Source organism: Ammodytes marinus, assembly GCF_949987685.1.
Source record: "Ammodytes marinus genome assembly, chromosome: 17".
In the NCBI taxonomy this organism is placed as follows: domain Eukaryota; kingdom Metazoa; phylum Chordata; class Actinopteri; order Uranoscopiformes; family Ammodytidae; genus Ammodytes; species Ammodytes marinus.
Genome location: NC_137221.1, coordinates 13,496,475 through 13,523,287, shown reverse-complemented (window position 1 = coordinate 13,523,287; position 26,813 = coordinate 13,496,475). Strand labels below are relative to the sequence as shown.

The 26,813-nt window shown below is 42.2% G+C and overlaps 3 protein-coding genes across 3 annotated transcripts in view; all 3 read right to left on the bottom strand.

The window, feature by feature from the left end:
* Positions 1–16,747, bottom strand: part of cap2 (cyclase associated actin cytoskeleton regulatory protein 2) — a 33,524-nt gene extending 16,777 nt beyond the window's left edge. Inside the window, 7 exon segments of the mRNA XM_080045853.1 lie at positions 3,620–3,636; positions 8,220–8,320; positions 9,617–9,997; positions 14,778–14,790; positions 14,793–14,848; positions 15,144–15,267; positions 16,380–16,747. Of these exon segments, the coding sequence (XP_079901979.1) occupies positions 3,620–3,636; positions 8,220–8,320; positions 9,617–9,997; positions 14,778–14,790; positions 14,793–14,848; positions 15,144–15,267; positions 16,380–16,547 (860 nt within the window). The 5' untranslated portion in view covers positions 16,548–16,747.
* Positions 16,748–19,517: 2,770 nt separating this feature from the next.
* Positions 19,518–22,528, bottom strand: stmnd1 (stathmin domain containing 1; the record flags this gene model as incomplete). Its single annotated transcript, XM_080045852.1, has 5 exons — positions 19,518–19,931; positions 20,025–20,159; positions 21,178–21,302; positions 21,390–21,525; positions 22,460–22,528. The coding sequence occupies 5 exons, from the start codon at positions 22,526–22,528 to the stop codon at positions 19,518–19,520; spliced, it is 879 nt and encodes a 292-aa protein (XP_079901978.1).
* A 1,648-nt stretch (positions 22,529–24,176) lies between these two features.
* The window catches only part of LOC307264440 (tektin-B1-like), a gene marked incomplete at both ends in the record, with an annotated part of 4,964 nt that continues 2,327 nt past the window's right edge, over positions 24,177–26,813 (bottom strand). Inside the window, 8 exons of the mRNA XM_080045851.1 lie at positions 24,177–24,384; positions 24,524–24,603; positions 24,726–24,869; positions 24,971–25,078; positions 25,243–25,495; positions 25,724–25,929; positions 26,214–26,339; positions 26,767–26,813. The exon at positions 26,767–26,813 is cut by the window's right edge and continues 122 nt beyond it. Of these exons, the coding sequence (XP_079901977.1) occupies positions 24,177–24,384; positions 24,524–24,603; positions 24,726–24,869; positions 24,971–25,078; positions 25,243–25,495; positions 25,724–25,929; positions 26,214–26,339; positions 26,767–26,813 (1,172 nt within the window). The remainder of the gene's footprint in view (positions 24,385–24,523; positions 24,604–24,725; positions 24,870–24,970; positions 25,079–25,242; positions 25,496–25,723; positions 25,930–26,213; positions 26,340–26,766) is intronic.

Genomic DNA, 26,813 nt, shown 5'->3' with positions numbered 1-26,813 from the left:
GCCCACAGCATGTTTATGCAAACTACAGCTAGGTAACACGCACTTACTAATCGGACACCTGCTGCCACCATGTTGAAGACACAATCCAATGGTGTGAGTTACAACCTGTTTTATTTGCTTCACAAATTATCTATAAAAAAACTGAATTGTGTTCCCAGTCTGTAATCTCTGTAAATGATGTCTTGTAATTATGTAGCGCGAGTAGCAAACACGTCCCCTGATGGGCGTCCTCTAGTCATCTCTCCAGAGAAAAAACCTCTCTGCAGTGCCAGATGCCTGTACCAGGACTCAGCTGCTATTTTCTGCTCACCAAGTCACACCAGCTCTTAGGCAAGAGAGCTGAAACCTAGAGAGATCAATGTAAGTTGATAAAGTACAGCAAGTCACAGATGAAGCAACCACGTCAATTCATTGCTTTGGTTTTTTATGTAGCACTTTATTTTAGGCCCTTAAGGATAGGATTTATAGTTGTTTGTTATTTCTGTGTCATGCCATGTTTATGGCCCGTCGCATTTGGGATTTACAAGGCATCCTTTTGTATACATTGAACACCAACAAGACATTCAATGGTTACAGTGTGCAAACAAACTTATTTATGTGCAAAATGTCCTGTAAAACAATAATGGCTGCTTCTTAAATCTGAACCAGACCAATGCATTGGGGCTACTATATACAGTATGTTAATGCTGCAACAACTACTGTTAAGAAAAAACGTCATCATTGATGTGAAATAGAATGTGGTTTAAAGGCATACAAAGAGATCTCCAGTAAACGCTTGGCGAACATTTGTTTACTAACCATGGCCATAGGTGACGCTCACTAAACGTCAATCTGGACATGGTTAGTATAAACATAAACAGCAGCTGGCTCTGAGCCATGCTTTATAGATCGCCATTAGCAGAGCTGTGGCTGTGTTTAAACACATGACTTTAACTAACGGTATAGTGAGTACGGTAGATATTAGCTGATTTTGACAAAAAGTGTTCTAGATTAAATCGCTTATTGTGGCTTTAAAGGGACCTGGATTGATTTATTAGCCTAGGGAATTTGGATGGGTAAGGTATGTAGCTCGGTGATGTCAGTCCAATATTTGTGAATAACTACTGCATCTGCACCAAATACGGATATTGGATCAGATCAGTCCCATCTCTATAGTTTCCCCAAATCTATTAATTATGAACATACACTACAGAAGATGCTTTAAAAACTTCAAAATAAAAAATAAAATAAAATAAGTAACAACAAATGTAAGGATTTGTAGCTTTTCCATGTCTTACATTAAAGGTTCATTAAGGGAAATGGTACTTTTAGCTAACTTCCTGTCAGTGACTGCAGTTAGCGGTCCCCTCCCTCGTCCATATGTCACCACATTAATGCCCTGCTGTCTTCAAGCAGCGAGTCATCTAGCATCATCTCAGATCCGTAAATGCGATAAAACATAATAAAAACCATCAAAACAGGCATTGGGAAGGATTTTTACCTGCTCCGCCAATGTAGGCGCATAAACATTCACCCATCTGTGGTCTGCACGTGCACCGTCAGTGAGACGGGTGCCGGTTTGTAGCGTTCTCTTTTCTGATTGGATATCAGTTTCGGGATCAATTCACCTTTTAAGCACACTGAATATCTTTAGATTGTGGAGTCATTTAAAGAGTAACCTAATGATGAAGATAAGTATTTTACTTCCCCCTTGGTTTCAAGCCTGTTTCCTCACTGACCACACGCAGCATCATTGATTGGGTGTGGTTAAAAAATGTGCTCAGTCACACCTGTAACCCCACCCAACAGTTATGTCACAGTTTCCTGGAGTACAGCTGTAGATTACCACAGCAAAGTGACAAGTTTTCATATGCACTTCATGAATTTGGCACAGGTCAATGGAATTCAACAATCAATACACAACTTAATACACATTAAGCAAGGTTTCATAGACGTTAGTAAATGAACACATTCCTGCCTCAGTTCGTGCAGACAGGTGGGCAACAGTGTCTGCCCATAAAGTCCCCTATCGACAGCTGAGAAAGCACACGTTTCTGCAGTGGAAAAATATGACTGACCTGCATGTGCCTCCTGAACCCTCTGGCTTGGTATTTGATCTTCGATGCTATATTGGGCCACAGCCATTTGCTGCTGTGGGCCTACTGTAAGATACACTAATGTAGGTCTCAATGTCCTGCACTGTACCGTGGCCTATGGAGATTAAAGATGAAGTAAAACTTTGGAAATGCAGCTTACAAAAATGAAGGCTGTGGCGTTTTATTCTTAATAACTGTATTGGATGATCTACTGAATACATTGTGGATAATGCTCAACAAAGTAATGTTATAAAATCAACATTATATTGAATTAGACCTTAGCAACAGTTACAAATGTTATATATATGTGTATAGGCTTAAAAGAGTCAATTAATCAAGAAAGCAAAAAATCAATGGTTGATTTAACAGCTTTTCTGGAACGTTTTACTACAATAAAGATGATTTCAATCAGCACAATGTTTCTTGTTCATTTATTCTCTGAACTTTCTATCCATGTTGAGCTAAAGAAAATAAATAATTCAATGTTAAAGGGCTAGTTCAGTATTTTTTAAGTGTGGTTGTATGGGTAGGCATAGTTAGTGTGTTACCTTATGGAGCTGGCAGCACTTTAAGGAGTTTGGGGAGGATGTGTTCAATTCAGCGCTAAACTGAGATTTTTTCCACCATGTTTGTTTGCTGCCAGATAGCGGTTTATTTTTGCATCACTCTGCCAACCAGCTGCTCAACTCAGCTACTCTAGATTATTCTAAGAGATACAAGAAAACTAAAATGGCTATCTAGTGGCAAATTTAAGATGTGGAAAAATCTCAGTTTAGCGTACAATTAAAGGGATAATTATGTTTTATGTTAGTATTCATATATGTGGAGGAAAAACTTGTTTTGTTCTTCTGCAATAATACAATGCTGACTAAAGGGACATCTCCCCTAAACTCCTTAAAGTTATTGCGCTGACAGCCAGCACCATAAGGTAACACACTAACTATGCCTTAGTAAACTATACAACCACACTTACAAATACTGAACTATCCCATTAAGTGTTCAATCAACTTAAAGGAGGTGTAATTTAATCAAAAGCCCCTAAATGGACTTTTTGATCAACGGATATTTGGTGAAAAATGAATTTTGAAACTCCTTAAAAATATACATCCTACAATCCATCTGTCTCATCTGTGAAATGCTGTTCGAAACTCATAGGCCGATTACAGGTGCTCCTCACGCAGGAACGCACGGGCCAAAGATGATCACGCGTCATAATAAAACATGACATGGCACTGTCTGGCACACTGACAGGGTTTTTCAACGCCCTCTCAACTCGGACGCTTTGTGGTTCCTCGCCACAGTATCACAACTATTAGGCTACTACAAGACAAGACACGCGAGATGAAAAAATAGCACAAAATAGCAGAAATCAAAACAGTAGTCTACACTCTGATATTACACCAGAAGCATAGCGCACAGAAAGCAGGTGAAGATGACTCTGCTAAAACATATCTGTGCAGAGACACGTTGGACCCTCCGCCCCCCCAAAACTACAGTCACTGAACTTGACGTTCAACACACTTTTCAGTACAGCAACAGCTTACCTCCCACTCCTGTCTAGTCAGCGGTGAATTTCTGTGGTGATGTTTTGTTGGGACTGTCAGTATCCCTGGAAGGATTCGTGGCTGTGCCGCGGCTGCCTCGTCGGTCCCCTCCTGCCTCCCTGCCCCGTCACTCAGCGTGCACAGGACCCACCGGCACTCTTCCGGGATGTCCTAATTAAGCAACACGGCGAACCTGAGAGCCACACGGACCAGGACCGTGACTCAGTGCCGCAGTATCTCCTCTTGAGGGAGGACGGGGCAACTAGAACGCAGGCAACATGGCAGCTGGAGAGAGAGAGAGTGAGCGGGAGAACTGCTAAAAATAAACGCGCGATTGAGGCTTTGCAAATGTCTGCACGGGGTTTCTCCTCAGGGAATGGACCTGGACTTCAGGGGAGTCATCAGCCTCCTCAAAACGTCCACGGGAGTGAACTTAGGCCAAGGTTTGACCCTATAAGTGAAACCAGATTTGTCTTAATGAGCTGATTTTTATATACTAGTAACGGCCAGCGATGGAGAATGTGCTGCCAACAGCAAAATGGAAAATATCATTATTGCCAGAAATCCCCAACATGTCAGTGTCAGGATTGCCACTTGGAAGCGGTGTGTGAAGGTTTTTCCCCACTTGACTGCTCATGGTAATTATGGCCTGAATGATATGACCTGATCACAGCATTAGACCCCCTCACATCCCCCGCCTGTTCAATAGGTTCTGCTCTGGTCGGTGTGAAACCAACCGGTTCATAACTGGTATAAGGCTGTAACCAGTTTTGAACTGGCCCCAGCACCAGCCCGGAACTGGCTCTTGGTTCTTTTTGGTGTGAAAGGCCTATTATGGGCCTAGCCCTAACCCTATCTGTTATTACAGTAAATCCCAATACACCTTAAAGGGTTTTTTGCTACCTGGCACCCCAAAATGGTTTAAATAAATTGCTTCAACAAATTATTTTCTATTCATTAACAAAACCACGTTACAGCTTTTTGGAATGTGGTACTAACTTTAAGAAGCACCTCCAGAGCCCCTAAAGGCTAAAGGGTGCTCCTATAGAGTTTCATCAGATCTAAATCATAGATCATCAGTTTCATAAAGTAACAGCTTTATTTTTTTTGTTTCATGAGGTCAGACGCTATGATAGCTGCTGATTTCACCCATCAGGCTCCGCTGTGTACTCGCTGTGTCATGCTCACCCACCTACAGTATTTGGGGCCAGTTTCATGTTTCACCAGGGACCGAAATACTCACAGGGAGCCGTGCGAAAGAAGGGAAGAGACACGGCAGCACACTCCTCTAAGATGACTTATTGATTAGAGAGCAGATAAATCATTGATACACCGAGCCCTGAGAGACTTTGTTATATTATGTTACAATCCCACATTCAAACTCACGAATAGGCCTACTTGCAGTCTATAGGGTCCCAGACAGTGGCGTTGTTAGACCTGGGCGTCCGGGGCTATAGCCCCAGATGTTTTATGAATAGCCCCTGATCTCTAGTAAAAAGTAAAAGCAGTCCAAAACATACGTTTTCAATGTGCAGAAAGTTTTGAACAATACAGGAGAATAAATATTAGAAAGCAATACAGAATGCCAGATCCTCACTGAATTATATTCCATTATAATTGTGTCACTGGGAGTCAGAAAATGCACACATTTGTGTCTAAAAATTCACTAAAAGACACTAAATTAAGTGTTTGGAGCTAAAAAAAATCCCCCAGACCCCCGCTTACAATGTGTCCCCACAATGTTGAAATTTAAAACACGCCCTTGTGTGTGTGTGTGTGTGTGTGTGTGTGTGTGTGTGTGTGTGTGTATGTGTGTGTGTGTAAACTGGTTTGAGTAGGCATAAGACTACATTTTTGAAGGCAAAGTCAACATTTTTAGAAATTAATTAATAGATAAACAACCATCTATCTGGGTTTTAATTATGCCACATTACAGGCCCAATACTATTCTACTGCACCAGATTGATGCATTTAAAGGCCCGGACACACCGGCCCGATAATCGCCGTCGGAGAGTCTGGAGGGGGCGGGGACACGAATCTGTTTGGTGTGTGCCGTGAAATCGGTCGTCGTAGATGTCGTCGGGCTTCTTTTGAGCCGATTGAACATCAATCGGCGGCGGGCAGTCTTTCAGTTGGAGCAATTTGATTGGTGGAGGGCTAGCGAATCAGTGAGCTTTCCCATCATTTCCGGTTTCTGTATTTTTTTGGGCCGCAATACAGATTAGCACCGCCTGCTGTTATGGAGACATTACGTCCCGCGCAAGCGCAGAGCATACGGAAAGTCAGCAGTCGGCTCGGTGTGTTCTTGGCACTTTTTTGGCCGCGACGGGAAGACTGGAGCTGCCTGAATCGGCAGTCTCCATTTTCGGGTAGTCGGACCGGTGTGTCCTGGCCTTAACTGACTGAAGTCTCCCGGGGGGGGCATGCCCCCGGACCTCCCAGCTTACTTTCTTGCCCTGGGCTAAGCCCCAAATGTTTCAAGATCCTAACAACGCCTCTGGTCCCAGATTGTTCAATATTAAAAAATATGCATAATTATGGAATAATTACATTACATTTCCAAATTGTATAATAGATTTCAAGGATTATTAGGGAAAAAAACATATTAATGTTAAGCTACATTGGCCTAGGCTAGGCCTACTTGTGTTTTCATAATAGGGTTATCTTTTTGATAAAGTAATAATATCATATGAACTTCAAAATGTCCTTTTTTCAAAAGTATTTCATAATTTCACTTTCCGTGACAGTGTATATTGCTATATATATGCTACCAGATGCAGCCACTTAGTACCGTTAGCTCGAGCAACAACGCCAAAGTACTGTCGTAAATACAGTAGGTCTACACAAACTCAGTAACTAACCCAGCTGCGTTTTTAAATAATAATCTGAGTAATAGGACAAATCATAGCTCAAAACCAAGTATAGCTAGTTAAAGGTTCAGTAAGCGGAATGGTAAGTTTAGCTAACTTCCTGTCACTGACTGCAGTTAGCAGTCCCCTCCCTCGTCCCCACGTCACCACATTAATGCACTGTGGTCTTCAAACAGCGAGTTTCCTAGCATCATCTCAGATAAGTAAGTGTGATAAAACATGATAAAAACCATCAAAACAGACATTGGGAAGGATTTTTACCTGCTGTGCCATTGTAAGCACATAAACATTCACCCATCTGTCACTCTGCGTGTGCACCGGCAGTGAGACGGGTGCCGGTTTGTAGCGTTCTCTCTTCTGACTGGTTTATTTGCCGAGTACATGCAGAGCGGGTGACTGATAGATCGGCTTTATGAAATGTGCACACTATGTAAGTGATCACTGTATGAATAAAGAGCGATTTAACACTTATATTGACATAAATAAATCGCTTACTTACTTTAACGGGCTAGGTAGGTAGCCTACTGTAGGCGACTTACCTAGCCTGCTTGGCCTTTATTTAGCTTAACTCTTGTCAATCTAAATATATAGCCTATTGACAACATATTAATGTTATGTGTATGTGTGTACAGAAAGACTGAATATGTAGTCATATCAAACAAATGTGTCTTCATAAGAGTCATGTTTCACATTCAAACAATCTGACTTTGAACCTCAGTTTTGAAGCAGCATTATGAAAATAAATGTCACCAAGCATTTTAAATATAGAACATTTTATTCCAATTTTTGCGTATATGCAGTTGAAATTCTGAAGTAAAGGTTTTAATATCAACAAGACCTTTGCATTTAAATAGTAACACTTTACATGCCTTCATCCATTGACAGTGAAAAGCTTCCTTATAAAGTTTTTTTGTCATTTATTTTTCATATTTCCCTTGTAAGAAATTGTTCAAGTATAAAAATTCCCAACAGTGTAAAATAGCCCATCTGATGAATGTTATGCAAGAGAAGCACAGCTACCGAAAACCTTGACATCGACGACTATACATTCTAGTGGAGAAAGCAGCATTTTCGCCTGTTTTTTTGTCAGAATTATTATTGTTTTTTTCTCTAATCTAAACACAGAAGAGGCAAAGTACAATCTGCATGCTAACAGGCCTGCATTGAAATAAAGTTTCTTCCCTACAAAAGGCATTAGGCATTAAGCTAATATTTCATGCCATGTTCTAAAGAATCGAAAAAAGATTTTAAAAAACTAAAGTACAGTGCACATAACAGTATCTTAAATAACTCCTACATCAACATTTTTGGTTGAGTATGTTAATAATATTCATCATCATAATAATATTATTACTAAAACTAATCAATAACTTATATATGCCTTGAGATGAGTACATAATATTAATACAGTACCGCCACTAAGTCTCTACTCTCAGAGCGTCAACATAGTCAACCCTCAAAAATAAATATCTTAAATAGTAGATTTCTCTCTTTTTTTCATATTTTTTCTCTTAAATAGCAGTGACAATGTAAGGCACACAGACCAACAACAAGTCAAACTGTCAAGCCCTTCCTGTCCTCTCAACCCTGCCCCACCTGGTGTTCTTGACAGTTATGATGCAGGCCAGTTGTTGGGGTGGCTTTGGTTGAAAGTGTGTGTGTGTGTGTGTGTGTGTGTGTGTGTGTGTGTGTGTGTGTGTGTGTGTGTGTGTGTGTGTGTGTGTGTGTACCTGACACCAGACTACAGCATCACAGAGGTGGAAGTGCTGACAGCTGCAGGGCTGAATGACTGTGGGGTGGGGTGGTAGAGTGGGGGCTCTGCTGTGGGGCTCTGTGTCGGGTGGAGGGGGTGGGGGTGTGTGAAGATTAAAATGTGACAGCTCAACAAACGAGCACAAGTGATGCGTTCTTTCCAGAGTGGTCTGTCTGTGTGGCGCTGGAGCGGCTCTGTCCACCCCCACCAGCAGCTGCTCTCTCTCTCTCCCTCTTTCTTTCTCTTTTTTGTTTCGTTCTCTCCATCCCCAGAGCCACAGAGAAACACAACTGTACTGCCTTTGTCTTTGACTGCTATGTGTGCAACTCTTGATGCATGTGTCGGTGTTCATGTTCGTGGAACATGTGGAAAAGCAACCGGTTTAGTGTTTCTCATTGTCAGAAGCCATTATTTTCAACCTGTCTCCTTTTGTCAGTGCGTTTGTTTTGTTTGCCAGGTCCCCCCTTTTAGTCCAAGAACCAAGTCAGAGTTGATGACATTTTCAGTTTTTTTGTTTCTTTTCTTTGTTGTTTTGTCTCCTGGTGATTTGTTTGCTTTGCATAGGTCAAGAGGTCGAGACACGGAGTAAAAAAAAAGAGGAAAAATAGGGACATTCAGCATCAGGAGGATAAGAAGGTAGTTCTTCAAATATGTGTGACACAACGAGTTATGACTCTACGACTTCCTGACAGAGGTCACATAATAATAGCTAAACTTTGGAAACGGTTCCATTTCCCTGATTATCAGAAAAAAATATTAACTCCAAAAATGCAATTGAAAAGACAAAGAGAACAATAAGAGCCCCCAATGTGTAACAATAATAAATATAAATATGATGAGGGCATCAAATAACCGAAAACACTCATGGGAAACCACAAGTGAAAAAAAGAGAACAGTTTTCTAAACTAACGTTAAAGACAGCAATAGGACATAAAGGCTTAGTTCAACACCGATACCCACCACAGGGATTAGTTCCTGCATTTCTTCTCTAGAAATAAGTACTCTACTACAATGATAATAGTAATGATAATAATAATAGCAATAACAACAACAATAATAATAGTAAATCACTTTCCATTATTTGTTCTGCGGCTTTTTTTCATTTTCTGTTTTTTTTTTTGGTTGAAGCACAGCAAGTTGGAAAGTTACTGTAAAAATGTCCCACCCTCATCATCACTACCACCATTATCACCACCACCATCATTTTTAAACCTTTTAAAGCAACTCTGCCTCTTTGTCGCTGACACGCCCGCCCTTAAGGCCACTCCCTCTTCCTTTTCCTTCGCTGCTCCTTCTCAAGACCAATCAGCAGTGGCTGGGGGTGGTCCTCCTCGCTCTGCATGTCCAGTGGTTGCAGTGGCTGCTATTGCATGCGGTCTGCTTGCAGCTGCTGAGACTGGTACTGACCGAAGGCAGCGGCGGCGGCTGAGCCCGGGGCGCCGGTGGCCAAAGGCTGCTGGACTGCGTAGCCATAGCCGGCAGTAGCCATGTAGCCTGCAGCTGCAGGGGATGCGGCGTAGGGATACTGCTCATATGCAGCGGCGGCTGCAGCACTGGCTGCGGCTGCAGAATACTGCGCGTAGGCAGCTCCGGTGTAATCGATGTAGGGGGAGGAAGCGGCGGAAGGTGCAGTGGCTGCAGGTTGCACGTGTGGGATGACCATACTAGGCTGAACGAAGGCCTGAGGGTACATATAGTGGGTCGGGATGCTGTGAAACAAACACACACATGACAGGTTAGTTTGATTCAAGTGGTCTGAAAATAATGGCTCCCACCCTTAAACCCAAACCCAACTCCACCACACTGCGGCCAAGCGCCCTCCCACCACCCAGCCCCAGTCCAATCCACCAGTCAAGAACACCAAGGAAATGCCTGCTAGTAGGGATTAGAACAATATAGGGTTGCCAAAATAGAAATCTCTCTGTGAAAAGAAAACTGGAAGGTGAAGAAAACTTTGAAGCCCAAGAGGTGTTTAGCCTCTGGCTCATGCAAATCCCATTTGTGTGATTACATTTGGAGGAGGTGATGGTCAGTCATGTGCTTTATGTGATGCAACATGGGAACAGATTTCATTATGTACTGTTTTGGTCAGTTTGGAGTTTGCGGTTGTGAAGGCAGAACTAAAGAAGTGAGAAGAGATGAGAGAAAGTTGGGTATCTGTGACCTACATCACTTTAGTCAGTCTCATGTGGATTTGGCTGTGGTGCCGTCCCCCTGCCCCTGCTGGAGGGCGAGTGGTGGGGGGAGAGGGAGGGAAGGGAGGCTGCCAGGGGGCGCGGACAGAGGAGATGAGCAAAGCATTGTGAAAATGTCACTGCCACTTTGACAGCTGGACAGTTTTCAAAAAGGGACGCTGCTAGCCATTTCCCCCTCTGTGTCGGGACAAAGAGCCAGGGAGGCGGCGGGGGAGCCGGGACTAGGCTCCGCACCCAGAGGGATGTTTCGATTAAATAAACAATTATGAACAATGAGCACATTCTGCGCTCCATGACATAGCCTTATCCAGACTCTATAAGGTCTGGAAACTCAGTCAGATAGAAAGCGCAAAAGGAGCTTCTGAATTGTACATGACTGGTTCAGAAAAGTCAACTTTTGACTTTGAGTGGAGGCGAGGAGAAAAAGCTGAATATCACTCTAATACAAATGTAATAGGCTCAACAAAAACAATTTGATATGGTTTGCAAGGGGCTTCAGCAACAGCTATGAGTTTGAACGCAGGTGGCTGAAAAATCTGTTGAGAGAAAAATCAAGGACACCAAATATTATCAGTTGGCATTAATGAACCCCAGGCAGTCACTTTTTAATTTTTTTGAGACTGGATTGGGAGAGAAGAGTTAGGAGATGCAAAAAATTGTATAGGTTGAAAGGCAGGATCTATCGTGGCAACCCTATTGTCAGCACTCCATTATCCAATCCAACCCACATCTCAACCGGAAAACAGTGCGCCAGGAGAAAAACAGGAAAACAAAACAACAGCAAGGCGTCAGAGAGGAAGAAATATGTAAAAAAAATAGTCCATCTCGACCACACTGATTATATAAACGACGACAACAACAGGGGCATAGCACAATCACTCGACTGAAAAGACACAAAAAAGAAATAAAAGAGGTATAAAATTAGTCAGTGGCTACATAGAGGTTTGATGTGGCTTTCAGGAAAGGGCAAAGGGCAATGTGTCTACTGTCAGATGCCTCAGTCTTACCATGTTAAAAAGGTGCACCAACATGAACACACACATACTCAGGTTACACCAGCTTTTAAAGTCTGGTATGCAATGAAAAGATTTAGTGTTTTGTGCCCAGTTACTCTAATTCAAAATCCTGAGAAATAGCATTTTCTTTTAAACTGTCATGTGGCAGTGAAACTCTCCCCTGAGACTAATGAAACTCAGCAGGTTTCCAGGATGATCTTAGAGGGATGCCATTTCTTAAACCGTATAACTGAATGAGAAACTCCCACAAAGCAGCTGAGAAATATATCCTGTCCGTTATCTGATATCAAAAGTAAAATCACTAGATTATTCAATGCCATCGGACAGTGTGGAAACTCCTCATAAAGCTTGAATGCTCACTTCTGCAATTACAGTACATCAGTAAAGGTGCATGTGCGATGTAGGCTAAATTAAGTAAAGATGTGGGATTGATGAGCTGGATTTTATTGGTTAGATAACTGTCTGTGAATTCAAAATGGCTGTAATGTACTGATGTAAATGAACAAGCCTTAGACATGTTAGATCTGTTAGTTGAAAAACTTGAGACTATCAAAGAAATTGATAGATAGATGTATAGATGTAGACGTATAGATAAAGGGGAAATCCACTGATTTTACACAGGATTTGGGGAGAGTTACTGCATGTGTGAGAGAAAAAAAGTTGCGTTAAACCTGTACAGGCTCCATGGGAGCTGAACAAAATCTGCTTATTTAAAAATCAGCTAGGAATTAGGAAACTACAAGTTGAAAAATGTAGTAGTAGAGGCTGCAGTAACAATTTTTTGACTGTCTGCATTTTAAAAGAAAGGGCTTGTAAATGTGCTGTCTCAGATTCCCCCTCTACTACTGACGACACACACAATGCGTGCACGCACACACGCGCAAACACACACACACACACACACACACACACACACATACATGCACAGCTTAAGCAGAGGATATGGCCGTGGGAAGCAGCGCTCTGGCTGAATCATACAATTTGGTCCCCTAATGAAAATAAAATCAATCTCTTTTCCCTGGAGGTAGTCATAACATAAAAACATCACAAATATAATAGAAAGTGTGTATTTAGTAAAGTTGTGCTGGTACCTACAGCTCAGTTTAATGACTTGTCCGGTACGAAGTGTGTCTTTACTGGAATGTCATGTTCACACAACCCAGCGGTCATTAAATTCCAAGGCTAAATAAAGGTTCTCTGCTGCCGTACGCTGTGGAGATCGGTTTGTGTTTAGCATGTGTGCATGTGTTTGTGCAGCATGAAATGGTGTAACTGCTTCGAGTTACTCATAATACTTTTGTTATTAGGCCAGAGAGACAGATGGACCTGTTGTCTCACTCCTCTTAAAGACTTCAAGGACTTCATAATTCACATATAGAAAGTTGGTTGCATCAAGTCAAGTTGAGTAACATTTAGCCGATACAAGTCTGCAGGTGCGGAAAAAGTTTAAGTTCAACATTTTACGTGAGGGGAATTTTCCTAATCCAGTCATTTGCTTTTCAGATTTCTTTATGATCTATATATATATATACTGTATTTATCATAGTTTTAACTATGTGTCACAGATGATCAAATGAGATGTACGCACAAGGATGTGGCCCCTAAAACATCCACGCTGACCCTGATTAAATGGCCCCTGTTCTGCTCTTACATGACTGGGAGAGATAGAGAGATGCTCCCGCATCGTCACCACTGCCAGACCCCACACGCAAACAGACACACAGACACATGCACAGACACAGACACACACACACACACACACACACACACACACACACACACACACACACACACACACATTTTCCTGCGACTGCAGCGTCAGCATACGGGGCTTTGTGTGGCACAATAGGCGCGCTTGTTTTCCTTAACACCACAAGCCCATGTGACGAAAGCTCGCTCTGAGAGAATAAGAGAGAAAGACAGGGAGAGAGAGAGAGAGAGAGAAAAGAGAGATCCAGACATTTGTGTCACTCTGGAGACTTTGGTGAGCTGAGCTGAAAATTAGCATGCATGTGAACGGACAAAAGCCCACACACACATATAAACACAATAATAGCACATACTCATACATACCAATGTAACCAGACATGTTCACACATCAATACACAAATTGCTATGACTAAAGCTCACACAATAGCTGATTGGCTTGTCATACATTCATAAGACCTTCTGATTGGTAAATGGCGCTACATGACCACAAGTTTATGTGGTGCAGAGACAAGCAAAGACAAACAGAGATTGAGACAGGAAGGAAAACAAAAAGAGAGTTGTAATGGATTTACAGCAGTGATATGGCATAGAGAGACACTTTCATGGTGAATTTGTTGCTGCTATACAAAATGTTAATGTAAGAAACTGCTAGTAACACCAAGAAGATGCGATAAGCACACACAAGCGGTGATCGGGATTTGTTATTCTTTATGGTAATAATAAGAGGAATGGGAGTAAGGAGGGGACTGGTGGGAGAGAGAAAAAATCACACAACATATTCAACACTCACTCCAACAAGACATCCAAGAAAACACATAAAACTGCACATCCTGTTAAACAAAACAGGTCAACCACAAGCTAAAAGCAATACAAAAAAAAACGTTGCCCATCCTTGGCAAAGTAAACACGCCTTCACAAAAAAGGAAAAAGAACACCCCAAAAAATTCAATCAATCAATTTTTTTTTTGTCATTAAAGTAAGAAAGCACACGGTTTAGCTAAAAACACCACTTCATAACCGCACACAAAGCTCTAAGTTCTATTCACATGAAATAAAAAAGGTCAAAACCCACATACATGCATCTATAATCACCATTTTGAGAGCTTGTTTGTGTGTGTTTGAGTCTACGGGTAATTCCTTTCTTTGATCTGTGATTATGTTCACAGAACTATTCCACAAACCAGCACAGCTAGCTTAACCGAGAGCAAGCCTGTCAGACCAGAGAAAGATAGATAACATTGAGTCAGGCTGGAAGTTTCCATCATCGACCACTCAGCACACACACACACACACACACACACACACACACACACACACACACACACACACACACACACACACACACACTTTTTTACAAACTGACAAACCTAGAAGAGGTAGTTTGACTGGCTGTCTGGTGGACAGTGATAAAACTAAAAGCTATAGCTTATTGTCCACCTGTTATTATCAACCAGTTATTACATTTGGAGAGAAAAAATTCTAAAGACAAGAAATATCAGACTGATAGTATCAATTATAACACAATAAAACTGATATAAGATCACATTTTAATATGTTTGATTCATTAAGTCTTTACAAAGGCAATGTGTACATCCCATCATTCCCCTAAAATACACTCCTCAGTACTTACCCATAAGGCCTTTGGATGAACGCAGGGTGAATTTGGGGAACACCAAAGGTAAAACCTGCAACGTACAGAAAAAAATCATGAACAAAAAGTATAAGTTAGATAAAATTTTAATTAAATAAAAATCCAGAGCTTCACTGAAAGGTCAAAAAGACAAGAGCAGAGTATTTACGACCCGATGTCCTCTAAACGTGTTCTTACGTCTGCTGCAACTATCTTAATAACAAGCCAACCCCGAGGAGAAAATTTGAAAAGATTGACTCGGTTTTCTTGTTTGTGGCTTTGCCGGTTACAAACACAACTTCACACTCACAAACAATCACATGTGGGAACAAAGACAGTTGTTTCCTTACCTGACTGCATCACCCGAGGCTTGGCCCCTAGGTAGGCCAGGTTGACATTGGCCTTCCTTCCATCAATGATTGGGTTGGGGTCCTTGCAGGCCCGGTCAGCAGCTGTGCGGTCCGCCATCGTCACCTGACAGAGGAGCAAACACGAGCACCAGCATTAGAAAGATGTGGATCATTGAAGCAGGCGTGTAGACAAGGATGAGGCTTTCCTGGAGACCCCACAGGGAAAGACGGCTGGCTTAATAGCACATATGAGTAATAGTTTGGTATACAGATGTGTGCATGTTAGTTTAACCCCTGATTTATAGAAAGCCTTTAGTAGACACACATCCATCTCCCTCAGCATTGAATTGGAGCTATGGCTGAGATGAAAATGTTTCCATTTTTGCTCCAATTAACCAAAGTTCATCACTCTTTGTGGCTAAAGGCCTTTTTTCAAAGAGAAAATAAAGAAACAGGTTGAACAATACATGCATGTGATGATGATAAGGATTTAAGCAATTAAAATAGTTTAAAAGGTTGAAATACAAAGTTTTGTACAGATCAAGTGCTACTGAGCAACCTTGTGTTATGGCCCAAATTGACTTTCCACAGAGTGTAATAGTCCCTGAAGAAGCCAAATAAGGTTTGGTGTTCCTCTTTAGGAGAGCCTGTTACATGTTTATGTATGCAGTAGCCCATATGCTGTACATGAATATGGTTGAATGAAACTGTCACTGAAAAAAGAGATGTTTTAAAACATACTACGTTAAACTTATGGCCCCACAAACTGCTCCTTAAATACGTTTTGTTTGTCCGTTTTATGGCAAAAGGGAGCAAACCCTTTTTATATTGTACACCAAAGTGTTAAACCGCGTTAACGATGAGGAAACAAGTGTTTGAAAAACAGCTACTGTGTAACACTAGGACACCACCGCTAGGTTTTTCTCTGCCCACCAGAGCTGTCAGCGTGAGGGCAGCTCTCTTTAAAACGTGTCAGGGCGCATACCAATGCCCAACAAGTTGGTGGGTGCGAGATTGCAACAGAGGCCAATAACAAATTACAGCAGGGGCTTCAAATCAAAACACAAACATCCCATGACTGATGATATATTCATGTTAGTCAAGATATTATGACAGACAGCAACAGCTGCGCACTTTGCCAGTAGCGGGTGGTGGCAAGATTTAGTTTCTATACGTGCGTAAAACCTGTTACATTCGAGTAAAACCATGTGTTATTTTTTTAAGTGATATACTTACGAATCCATAACCCCTAGACTTGCCGGTCTGTCTGTCGGTGATGACCACCGCTTCTTCAATCTCACCAAACACTTCAAAATATTTCCTGAGACTTGAATCCGTGGTGTGGTAGGGAAGACCCCCGACAAAAATCTTCGTATAAGTCGTGTCCTTTTGCGTGGTGTGCATCGTTAGTGCAAAAAATACAATAAATATGAACAATAAAAAAAAGAATAGTGCAAAGTCTCCTTATCAATTATTCGTTAGCTGAAGAGAGAGAGAAAGAGAGAGAGAGATAGGGAGAGAAAGTGAGTTCAGCTGGCTCTGTAACTTTTTTCAGAAGAGAATACAAAACAAAAACTCGACAAAAAAAATTAAGTGTGGAGGTAGATTTAGCTTCCGACAGTTAAGAGGAGAATTATATAGAGCGGATTGTCCCACAGAGACCATCAGGTGTTTTCCAGCTCTTCTTGGTAACTCTGCTGTCTAACTAAATAGGTTTGGGACCCATTCCTAAAAGCGCTGCGCCTAACTCCACCCAGCGTGCAGCCCCAGACTCTGCCCGCCCACCGGCGCGCACAAACAGCTGGGAAACCTGCACTGTGTGACACACTGGAGCTCCTCCACGAAAAAGATCCGGGCTGTCTCCCGTTTAATGAACCAGCAGGGGACAAATAAAACTGATACCACAGATGATATATTGGGGTGCCAGGGGCGATTCTAGGATCAACTTTAGGCCTACATATTTTACGTTATTTTACAAACACTGTGCATATTAATGTAATTTTGAACATAGAACAAAGATGAGAAGGTACTTTCAGTGTGGTTCATATATAAGAATAAATGTGTGACATTCATTGCGTAATGGATACATATCCTTTAATTTTGGTCTTTTCACTCTTTGACGATAAAACCCGTTTTGGACTTTTCCATAGAAGAGCTCCATCCTGTCTCTATAGGCTTTCAGGGATGAGGCCTGCTGTAAAAACAGACGGTCAGGGAGCAGATACAACAGCAGTGAGCAGACTGACAGGTGCAGCTTAGAGGCTCCACTGGAAGGATCAGCCTTCAGACCACTTGTGGAGGGTTGACAGAGTTTTGGCAAGATCCTGTGTCCATACAGGGTTAGAAAGTGTTGGGGAAAGTCCCTTTCAAAGGCTTTCTGCTGTGTTTTTTTGCATCATAAGAGCAATGTGGCTCCAGTGTTAAAATAAAGCTTCAACCGGTTTGAATAATTAAATCTGACACAATTGGTTCCCAATTCAAAACTCATTTTGGGGTCCTTGAGATGGAACTTTTAGATGAATGGACCCTTGTTATCTGACAAAGATTGTGATCAAGTTTAAATAATTGAAATCAGGTGAGAGAAGAATGGATCATTTCAAACTGCGTCTCATTGAATGACGCAGAGCTATTATTATGGGAAGGGATCAAGTAAAACCGTCAAGAGATCAATTCGGCCAAGAGTCTCTGAGCATCAATGATTAAAAACGACTTGTGAAGCCTCTGACTGCTGCATGCGTGTCCCTTTAGAACAGCCATGATGAGTAATTGACCTCCAGTAATTTGAGAGGGAAGTCTGCTGTTAATCATTCATGGTGGCTCCGGCTCCTGTGTGCGCCCTGTTCAGGGCCTACATAGATACCGTGTCTAGATGTTACGCTGGTGAGCTGACACATTTCTGATATGGGAACATCACTGTGTCATGTTTGATGTGAGAAAACATGTTTTGTCATACCCTGTACAGCCAATTGAATCAGGTCAATACAATTGGTCCCTTGGATTTGTTTTTTCTACATTGTCAATAAAGAAATGTTTGTGGAACCACAATAAAAACTTCCACCAAAGTCTGTTTTCTTAACGTGAAGAGATAGATGAGGGCCCACATGCGCCTTCACATCCATCTGAATGTGAATTGCCACCGCAGGACTCCAGATCACAAAGAAATGCAACCTGATAGAGCGTCTACCTTTTTGGAGCCTGTGTTCAATCACTATTTTATTCATGCAGCCCTGCACATTAAGGTCCGAGTGGAGTCGTGAAAAAAAGGGGGGGACCAGTATCGAGTTTCCCAGGCTCAACAAAGGGGATCCGGTCAGGTTGCGTTCAATTGTTGTTTTCTGTTCATGTGCAACATGCTGACTAGTCTGAATCCTCTTCTGCTTTTACAATAACAGGCTGTTACAGGCCCACATGGAAAAGCTTTAAGTATACTCCATTTCCAATCATCCTCTGATGTTGTATACCAATATGTGTCATAGTATTCATCATACTTTATAAGTGTGGTCCCCTAATAGGAGGCCCTATTTGTAGGTTAACATAAACACCTACAAACAGGTTATTCATTGCAGACTTATTGCATCAAATTGGGATTTCCTTTTCTCTGATAAATGCATAGTCTGTAGTGCTGTGGTGCAGCGCTGAAACTGTAACTTTGTCCTTGTTTATTATTGGGCCATGGCGTAGGCCACACCTGTCCAGCCAGAGACCTGGGAAAGGTCAAAGGTCAATGGAACAGCTGAATATCCACAGCTCAGTCTCACCAAGGTTAGTGTTCATCCCTCAAACTCTCAGAAAAATGACTCTAAAAGTTAACTGGCCACTTTCATAGAGATTCAGATTTCTTGGGGGTTTTGACAAATCACTGAGTGCCTGCAGAGAACAACACGTAGGGGGAAAAAATTACAATTTTATTGATCGTTAATAACGCTGCCTTACACACCTTCTCACATGAGGCACTTCTTTGTGTTGCCCAAAACCTCCTCATATTAACTTATCACATGCAGATGCTGATTCAGGGAGCAGTGTTACATATGTTACCCAATGAAACAGCGCCATCTTCTGTCTGAAGTACAACCTTCACATGCAAAACGAGACAACAATACCATGGCTAAATAAAAATCTTATTTTAAGCAATCACTGAGGTAAATCACATTGCTTTGGAGAAACAATAAGAAACAACCCTCATATCCCTTTATGCGTATTTATGAGCTACAATATAATTACAACATCTATGGGCCTATATGTACATTTCTACCAAATTTCTTTACAGCTTTCTCAGGCCTCTCGTCTGTGCTAAAGAAATCATTTTACCCACCACCAGATACGCCTCCTTCCCTCTTAGTGCTGAATCAAGGGCTCATTTTTGAAAATTTTTAATTAAAATATCTCCTCTTTGTCCACGGCACGTTGAAAGCTAGAGTCATTCTCCAGCTCCCCCGAGGAAGCGTAGTCCTTCTGGAACTCCTCCACCTGAGTTGACTTCTCCTCCTCATCCTCCTTTTCCTCATCCTCCTTCTCCTCTATCTCTTCCCCGTCACCATCTTCACCTATCCTGTCTGCCGCTGCCTGTCTGTTATTCCCACTGTCTCCTGCCTTCACCCTGCCGTCACCTGCAGCCTCCCGCGCACAATCTCCGACCTCAAACGCCTTGCCGAGCATTGGATCCAGGGGCTCCGGGGTCAAGGGAGACGGAGACAGTGACAGCGGCCGTGTGGGGGTGAGGGCAGCGACGGGGCCAGAAACACGCGCCGACTTGGTCCTCAAACGTGCTTTGAGCTCGTCTTCCCTTAACTAAGGGGGTGCAGAGGGAGAGGATGAGTGTGAAAAAGCATTTGAATAAATCCAATAAATTGGGGGGGGGGGGCTCACACACACACACTGTACCTGGCGTCTCTCCTCAGCAAGTTTTATCTTTTCCTCGATCCCTTCTATACTGGGGAGACTTTGCTCCTTCTTGGCCTTCAGGGACTCAAGTCTGGCAGGTGGTCTTCTTCGACTGACCCCTTCCCTGTCATCCAGCTGACAAAAAACACACAAGAACAAACGCACGCACGCACGCACGCACACACACACACACACACACACACACACACACACACACAGCAGGGGGAGACAGAGGACCAACATTCAATACTAAAGGTAAATGCACTTCCACTGTCTTTGTCAAACATTTGCCAAACATATTAATTTGTTTATTTAGGTGTGTATTTTTACAGGGCAGCATTGCTTAGGCAAACTATTTTAATACACATGAGTCTTTCCTATTTTGTTATTTGAGCAACTACTATTTGTCATTAATGTATTAAAATCTCAGTAGCCAATGGACAACATTTAGAGGCTTTAATATTCAGTAAGACTGGTAGGTGTCATCAGATTTGTTATTTTTGCTCTTAATTCAGATTGTGAGAGAAAATAAAAAAAGAAAGCCATAAAGCAGCTATAATGAATATTTCTGTAATAATAAAGGGCGACATGACTACTTCGGTGTGACAGGGCAGGGGTTACCCATACTGATGAACCCAAAGAAAATGATCAGACTTTTAGTTTTATTGTACATCACTCTTTTGGATGTTTGAGCCACGCAACTTTAGAATTTTGGTTCAGTCCAACCACTTAGCACTTCAGCAGCAGGCAGCTGTTTTCTAGTGAAAAAGCATGAAAATTAACATGATGGAGTATTTACCAGTTTAAGAGACAGCAATTTCCCCTGAGGAGATGGTAAAGACCAAAAAACATATGTCAGGACATAAAACAATTCTGATTTCGCTCCCCATCTGATAGATGTTTAAATAAGCCATATCCTCTTCAAAGGTCATATTATATTCATGTTTTGTTCACAACATGTTTCCGCTTTTGTGGCAAACAAATTAATGAATTCTTGCAGTTTTATGTAGTAAAGTAGACCTGCTAATATAAGATCTGCAAGTAAATTCACTGACATCAGTCATCGAAGCAGCAGCATTGTCTGTTCTGAGACTTGCTAAGCCTGAGCTTTGGTAACACTACGGTGAAACCAAAGTTTTCTCCAGGTACCAACCATGATGCTGTAAGCCTCTCCAGCACCACTGCCCCTCTCTCCAGTCTGTCCCACTTGGATGATGCCCTGGTACAGCAGCTCCTCCAGGATTTCACTGGACTTGCGGCGCTCCAGCTGAAGCAAGCCTGGAGGACGGAAAGAAAAAGAAAAAAACGTCTCTTATTCAGTGTTTTTCTTTTTTTTTTGGAGGGGGGGGGGGGGCACATGCTCACCGTCCTGTGTAAGTTGTCCGGGCACTGCTCCCGGTATGGTGGGGATCTCTCTGTTCTCCATCACCACGCCGCTGTCCCTGGTGGCCTTTGACACGGCCGAATCTCCGCGGCCGTCAACTTTTCTTCCGGCCTCATCCTGACGACAGAGAATGCATACATGTTTGATATTGTCAACCCGTGTTGTGTGGTATCGTGGACATGAGATATGTTGCTGTGGTGAAATCTGTGTGTTGACACATTGTCCTTAACACGGTAGCTCAGGAACAGTGATGCACACCTACAAATTACATCATCTCAAAATCTAAGTTTTAAACCTTAAAAGTAAACAGCGTGTTTTCTGCATAAATAGCATGGTTTTCTGTGACCAGTGTATTTAGTACAATTTTGTAGTGTTTGTATAACTTTGCACTTTTGACTTCACTATATCAATCTAACAGAAGGTGTTACTTTGCCTATCAACATATATCATATCATCAATGTGCTCATGTTTTTGTATAGGCCTAAATATTATAATTAGCCTGTCCTCCTATATGATGCAGTTCATATGCTTACATTAAACTACCCTGCTTACATTAATGTATAGGCTATCCCATTAAAATATGCTACACAAATGGTTAGTAATAATGAAATAATTATATCTGCACTTTGATTTTTGATATTTTGTGTAGGCCTACAACATCTTTCTGCTCATTTAGCCTAAATACAGACCTTTTACTTCTAGGCTATTTTTACATTGTGATATTAGCTGCTTTGATAAAGGAGGGGACATCTACCACCATCAACTTATACCGCCAAAAATAAGTTATTATAACCAAAAATAGTGATTCCGTGGTTGAGACATAAAATAGTGGCAGACAGACACGTAATATTTTGTATTCTTGAGTCACAGCATTTGATGGCACACAGATTTCGCCGTAACACGTTCAACAGTTCAACACTAGACCTATACTTCAATATCTGCCACAAATTGTTAACGGGAGCCGATAGATAAAGATATGCGTTTTGAACTTCTCTCCACATTTTTAGCTAACTAAAAGAAATAGGCTACAGCTGTGTGTCAAAGAACCTACCTCGTCCCCCTTCACGTCTTCCGGTCTCAGAGGTTGGACCACTGTATCGGTGGAGCTGGCGCATCCCATATTCACCTCAAACTAACGATGTGAAATACTTCCATACAACTACAAGTCATAAAATGTCAGGTTTGTTTTACACCTCTCTGAGTTTTATCTACGTGTTATTTGACCCGTGTAGCCTCGCATTCCTCCACACGGACAGTCTCCATGGACCCGTTGCGTTGCTAAGGGGCCCGTTGCTACAATAAATCTGACCTGGTTAAAGAGGTGACACCACACAGGCTATGGGTGACACCCAAGAACATGCTGTGGGTGTCGCAGACGGTACACTACTACAAAACACCGTCTGCACGCCACTTGCTAATTAACCGGTCCACTTTGACCGACACTGGTAGCACTGAGACTGCCATAAGTTCACAGAAAGAGGACTTTCGACCAATTCATGTCAAACTGAAACCCCCAGGGTCGACCCTAGACTTGTGGGGTCCCATAGCAGGATTTGGTTTTAAAGGCCACATCTCTTCACATTAAACTGAAGCACACTTGGTTTTTGTCAAATGTAGTCTTTGGTCTCATCTCTCATGATGTAGCCTACAAAGACTTGTAAATAGACCTCCATGCTACTTTTCCTTATGTTTTCCTATGAGGAACATCTTAATAATAATAATAATCATTGGCATTGCAACAGGCCTACATTTCAAAGTGGTTTAAATATCCACCTTGCAGGCACATACGGACATAGCCTTACAGTTGGCTGTTGTTATGTAATTTATTAAACTTGCTTTGCTGTTATTGTCGAACTGGCCAAGAATAGCTTGTGAAGATATTTTTTCCAGGTGATGTTGACCTTTGTTCTCGTTTTATAGCCTACGTTAATTTTGTCGAGCCTAACTTCTGATATCGATGTCTAAAAGCCTATAACTGCCAAATGTGACAGCCATACCTACATTTCTCTGAGTATATTGTTTTGTCACAATTTGTTGGCAAAGTTGCAAGAAATGTCATCCATTTTTCCTAAGAATGTAAAAAAATATATATTTTAGGAGGCCTGGCTCTGCCCCCAGTCACCCATGCCTAAACTTTTAAAATGTCTCAAACTGACACTCTTCAAATTTGAATATATTGATTAAGGGCTAACCTGGACAAATCTGTGCAATTGCTGGTTTATGGAAATATAAAAACTTACCAACATGCCAAAAAGTCCTTAATAAATGACCATACATCAGTTTATTCACTGTTGTCTTCTTGTTTGGAAATATACACCAAAAGCACAATACCTCCTGAATACATAGGGCCCTTATATTCCCTGTCTTTATACTGATCTTGTATAAGTTATTCCTTCGAATAATTCAGTATGATAATTCAGTCGAGCCTGTAGACAGAAATGTATTTCCACTGCCCAAAATTCTAAATAAATGTAGCCCAGATTTATAACTTTGATCTAGGTTTTGTTTCATATCTAAGCATATTTGTAAGCAGGACATATTTTACTTTTTGGCGAATGGTAAAGGCTACAAAGCAGATTTAAGTTATATTTAAAAAATAAACTACATTCTTTAAAACCCAGCAATCCCCTGCAGAAAGAAACGAGAAATACCAAACTACTCCAGACGAACCAATGTTATTATGCTTGGAAGTGTTTTATTAGATGTTGCAACGCCACATGGCAGAGACCTCATGAGCGCAGTAGAGCGCAACAGCACTCTAGCAGGCTCTAATACTGCATGTATTTGTGAGCGCTGGCGTGGCCTGGGGTGCAGCGCAGCTTGGGCTTGCTGAGGAGGACCACTTTGCAATCCAGCGAAGGCAGATAACTCTGGTGCAGGTTCTGACACTTTCTCTCCACCTCCAGGGCCTGGGCATTTTTGGCCAGTTTGTCTTCGACAATCATCAGGCGCCTGCGTGTGGCCTCCAGGTTCTGTCTATAGATAAGAGTTTGACACAGAAATTAGTACCTTCAGGGTATTATAAAGAAGATGGTCTACTCACATGGCAGCATACAGTTACTGTTTAGTCCTATTCAGGGGTAAAATTTAAACTCGAGTGAAAGGACAGACTTACTGAGAGCTCATCAGTACTGGGAGAAGTCCAGCCGACATCTTGGTCAGGTCATGTTTCTCCAGTGTGAGGCTGAAGTGGGGCTGAAGAACATGAAAGAGAAAGTTAAAGGCATCATATTTCCACAGCTAAGAATTTAAAGAGCATTTTAAGGCCTTCTGCGCCTCTAAATCCAACTCAATCCCTTCTTATTTGGGACCCTTACCCTGTCCAGGCAGAGCTCATGTCTGGGTCTCTGGTTGAGGATGTCCAGGCGGTGGGTTGCCTGATGCAGCTTGGAATCGCAGTTCCCCATCTGACCGCAAATTTTCTGTATGTCCGACGTCAGGTCAGAAATCTCATCATTTACCTGGAGATTAGACAGAAATTTAGTAAGAGTAAAAGAGTCTAGAGCAATTGTTCTGTGGACAGTAAATGGCGTGAATTGTGAGTACAGTTAGGTGGACTGACCCGCTGCCTCTCCCAGTTCAGCGTATCCTGGTATTTGCTCAAGTCGTTGATTTTCTTCCTCAGGCCGTCGTTCGAGCTGACGCGCTGGCGTTCCAGAGCATTTTTCATCTAGAAAAGTCACATTTCAGCAAGGATATAAGAGTTCATGAACAGTAAGAACAGATAAACATTCAGTGGTCTTCTAGTTTTTCCTAAAGTTCATTTGACAGCATGATAATTCCTAACAAGAGTCTTTGTTCCATGTTTTGATGGTTAGGCCTGTGGCGTCTTACATTGGCCAGGGTGAAGCGCAAGTTTCCCCTGAAGATGGACGAGTCCCTGATCTGGTTGTCAGCCAGCATCCTCAGGTCGTTGCAGTGCCTCAGCCACTTGTCGTAGCTCACGTGGTTGGGCCTGTACTGACTGGCAGGGAGACGGGAGCTTGAGTTGCTGACGTCGTGGGCGATGCATTTGGTGGTGAGCCTGATGGCTTCTGCCTTGTCACGATAATCGGCCAGCAGCTGAGAACGGGTCTCTTTCAAACAGCTGGAGGGGGTAGGAGGATGGAGAATTTTTAAATGTCTGTTTTCGCACTGGTAAGAAGCGCAGGAACGTGCAGAGTGAAGTTGTAATAACATTTTCTCAGAATTGAAGTGTTTCTAGCATTTGCCACTTCAGAAGTTAAGATAAGAGCTTTGAATTAAAAAGTATTAAGCTGTGTAATGACACAACTACAAACTACAACAAATTAAGTGAGAAATAAGTCTGACGGACCTGAGTTTGTTGAGCAGGATGCAGATCTGCTTCTGGAGCAGAGCTTTGATCTCATTAGTCAACTGCTCTTCCCTCTTCAGCTCCACAAGGACCCGGTCCTGTCTCAGGGTTGCTGGGTTCAAGATGTTGCTGAGCGCTACGCAGTCGCTCATGAGCTGAGCGTACAGCTGCTTCTCCTGCAGGCAGAGCTCTGTGGTGTCTTTCACCTGAACACACAGCCATTCCAACAAAGGGAACACATTAGTCGAAAAATGGCGGATCTTCAAAGTCAAAGGGTAGGAAACTGTGGTACCATGCCACCATCCTACTGTTTATTTTCTTGGAACATGTTTTTTTCTATAAATTATAACAGTCTACATGAGTCTACATAATAGTACATGGTATCATCAAAGTTCTGCTTCGTCCTGCTACTCTTTAACAGAGATCTCTTGGTTACTGTGCGCCTAAATGTATCACTTTTAGGGTTTTAGATATGAAAGTATGCATGTACCAGCTCAACAGCGCTGATTTCCCGGTCAATTAGTCCGATGCTCTCGGACATCTGTGCCTGCCATGTGCTAACCTCCGTATGCCGAAAGCCGAGATGCCTCATTGTGCTACTAACGGCTGCAGGGATCTACAAAATGAATAAATAAATACAAATTACAGAAATGTATACACTTAGAAATCCCAAAACATATGAAACTTTCTGTCAAAATCAGTGAATATCACCTCCCGATCTGCTACCTGCCCGTACTGTGTGCACTGGGAAAAAATCCAGTGTTTGTACACAGCCTAGGCTCTGTAAACGGGCATGTTGCTAGTTAGACTGGACCCCTTTGTTTCCATACCAGTTTACAGAACCTAGGCTGTGTATTGAAAAACTGATTTCCTTGCCGCACACGCGGTACGTAAGACAGGTAGGGAGATAGTGAGGAGATATTCACTGATTTTGACAAAAAAATTATTCTGACAACAAGCGTTCTCCAGAATCGCTGACTCCACCTTTGAGGCAGATTTTTAACTTTAAAATGATGGAAGGAGGATCAGCCGACGTTGATTACCCGTGAAATGTCTTCACCCAGGATGCAGACGATTTCCTCGTCAAGCC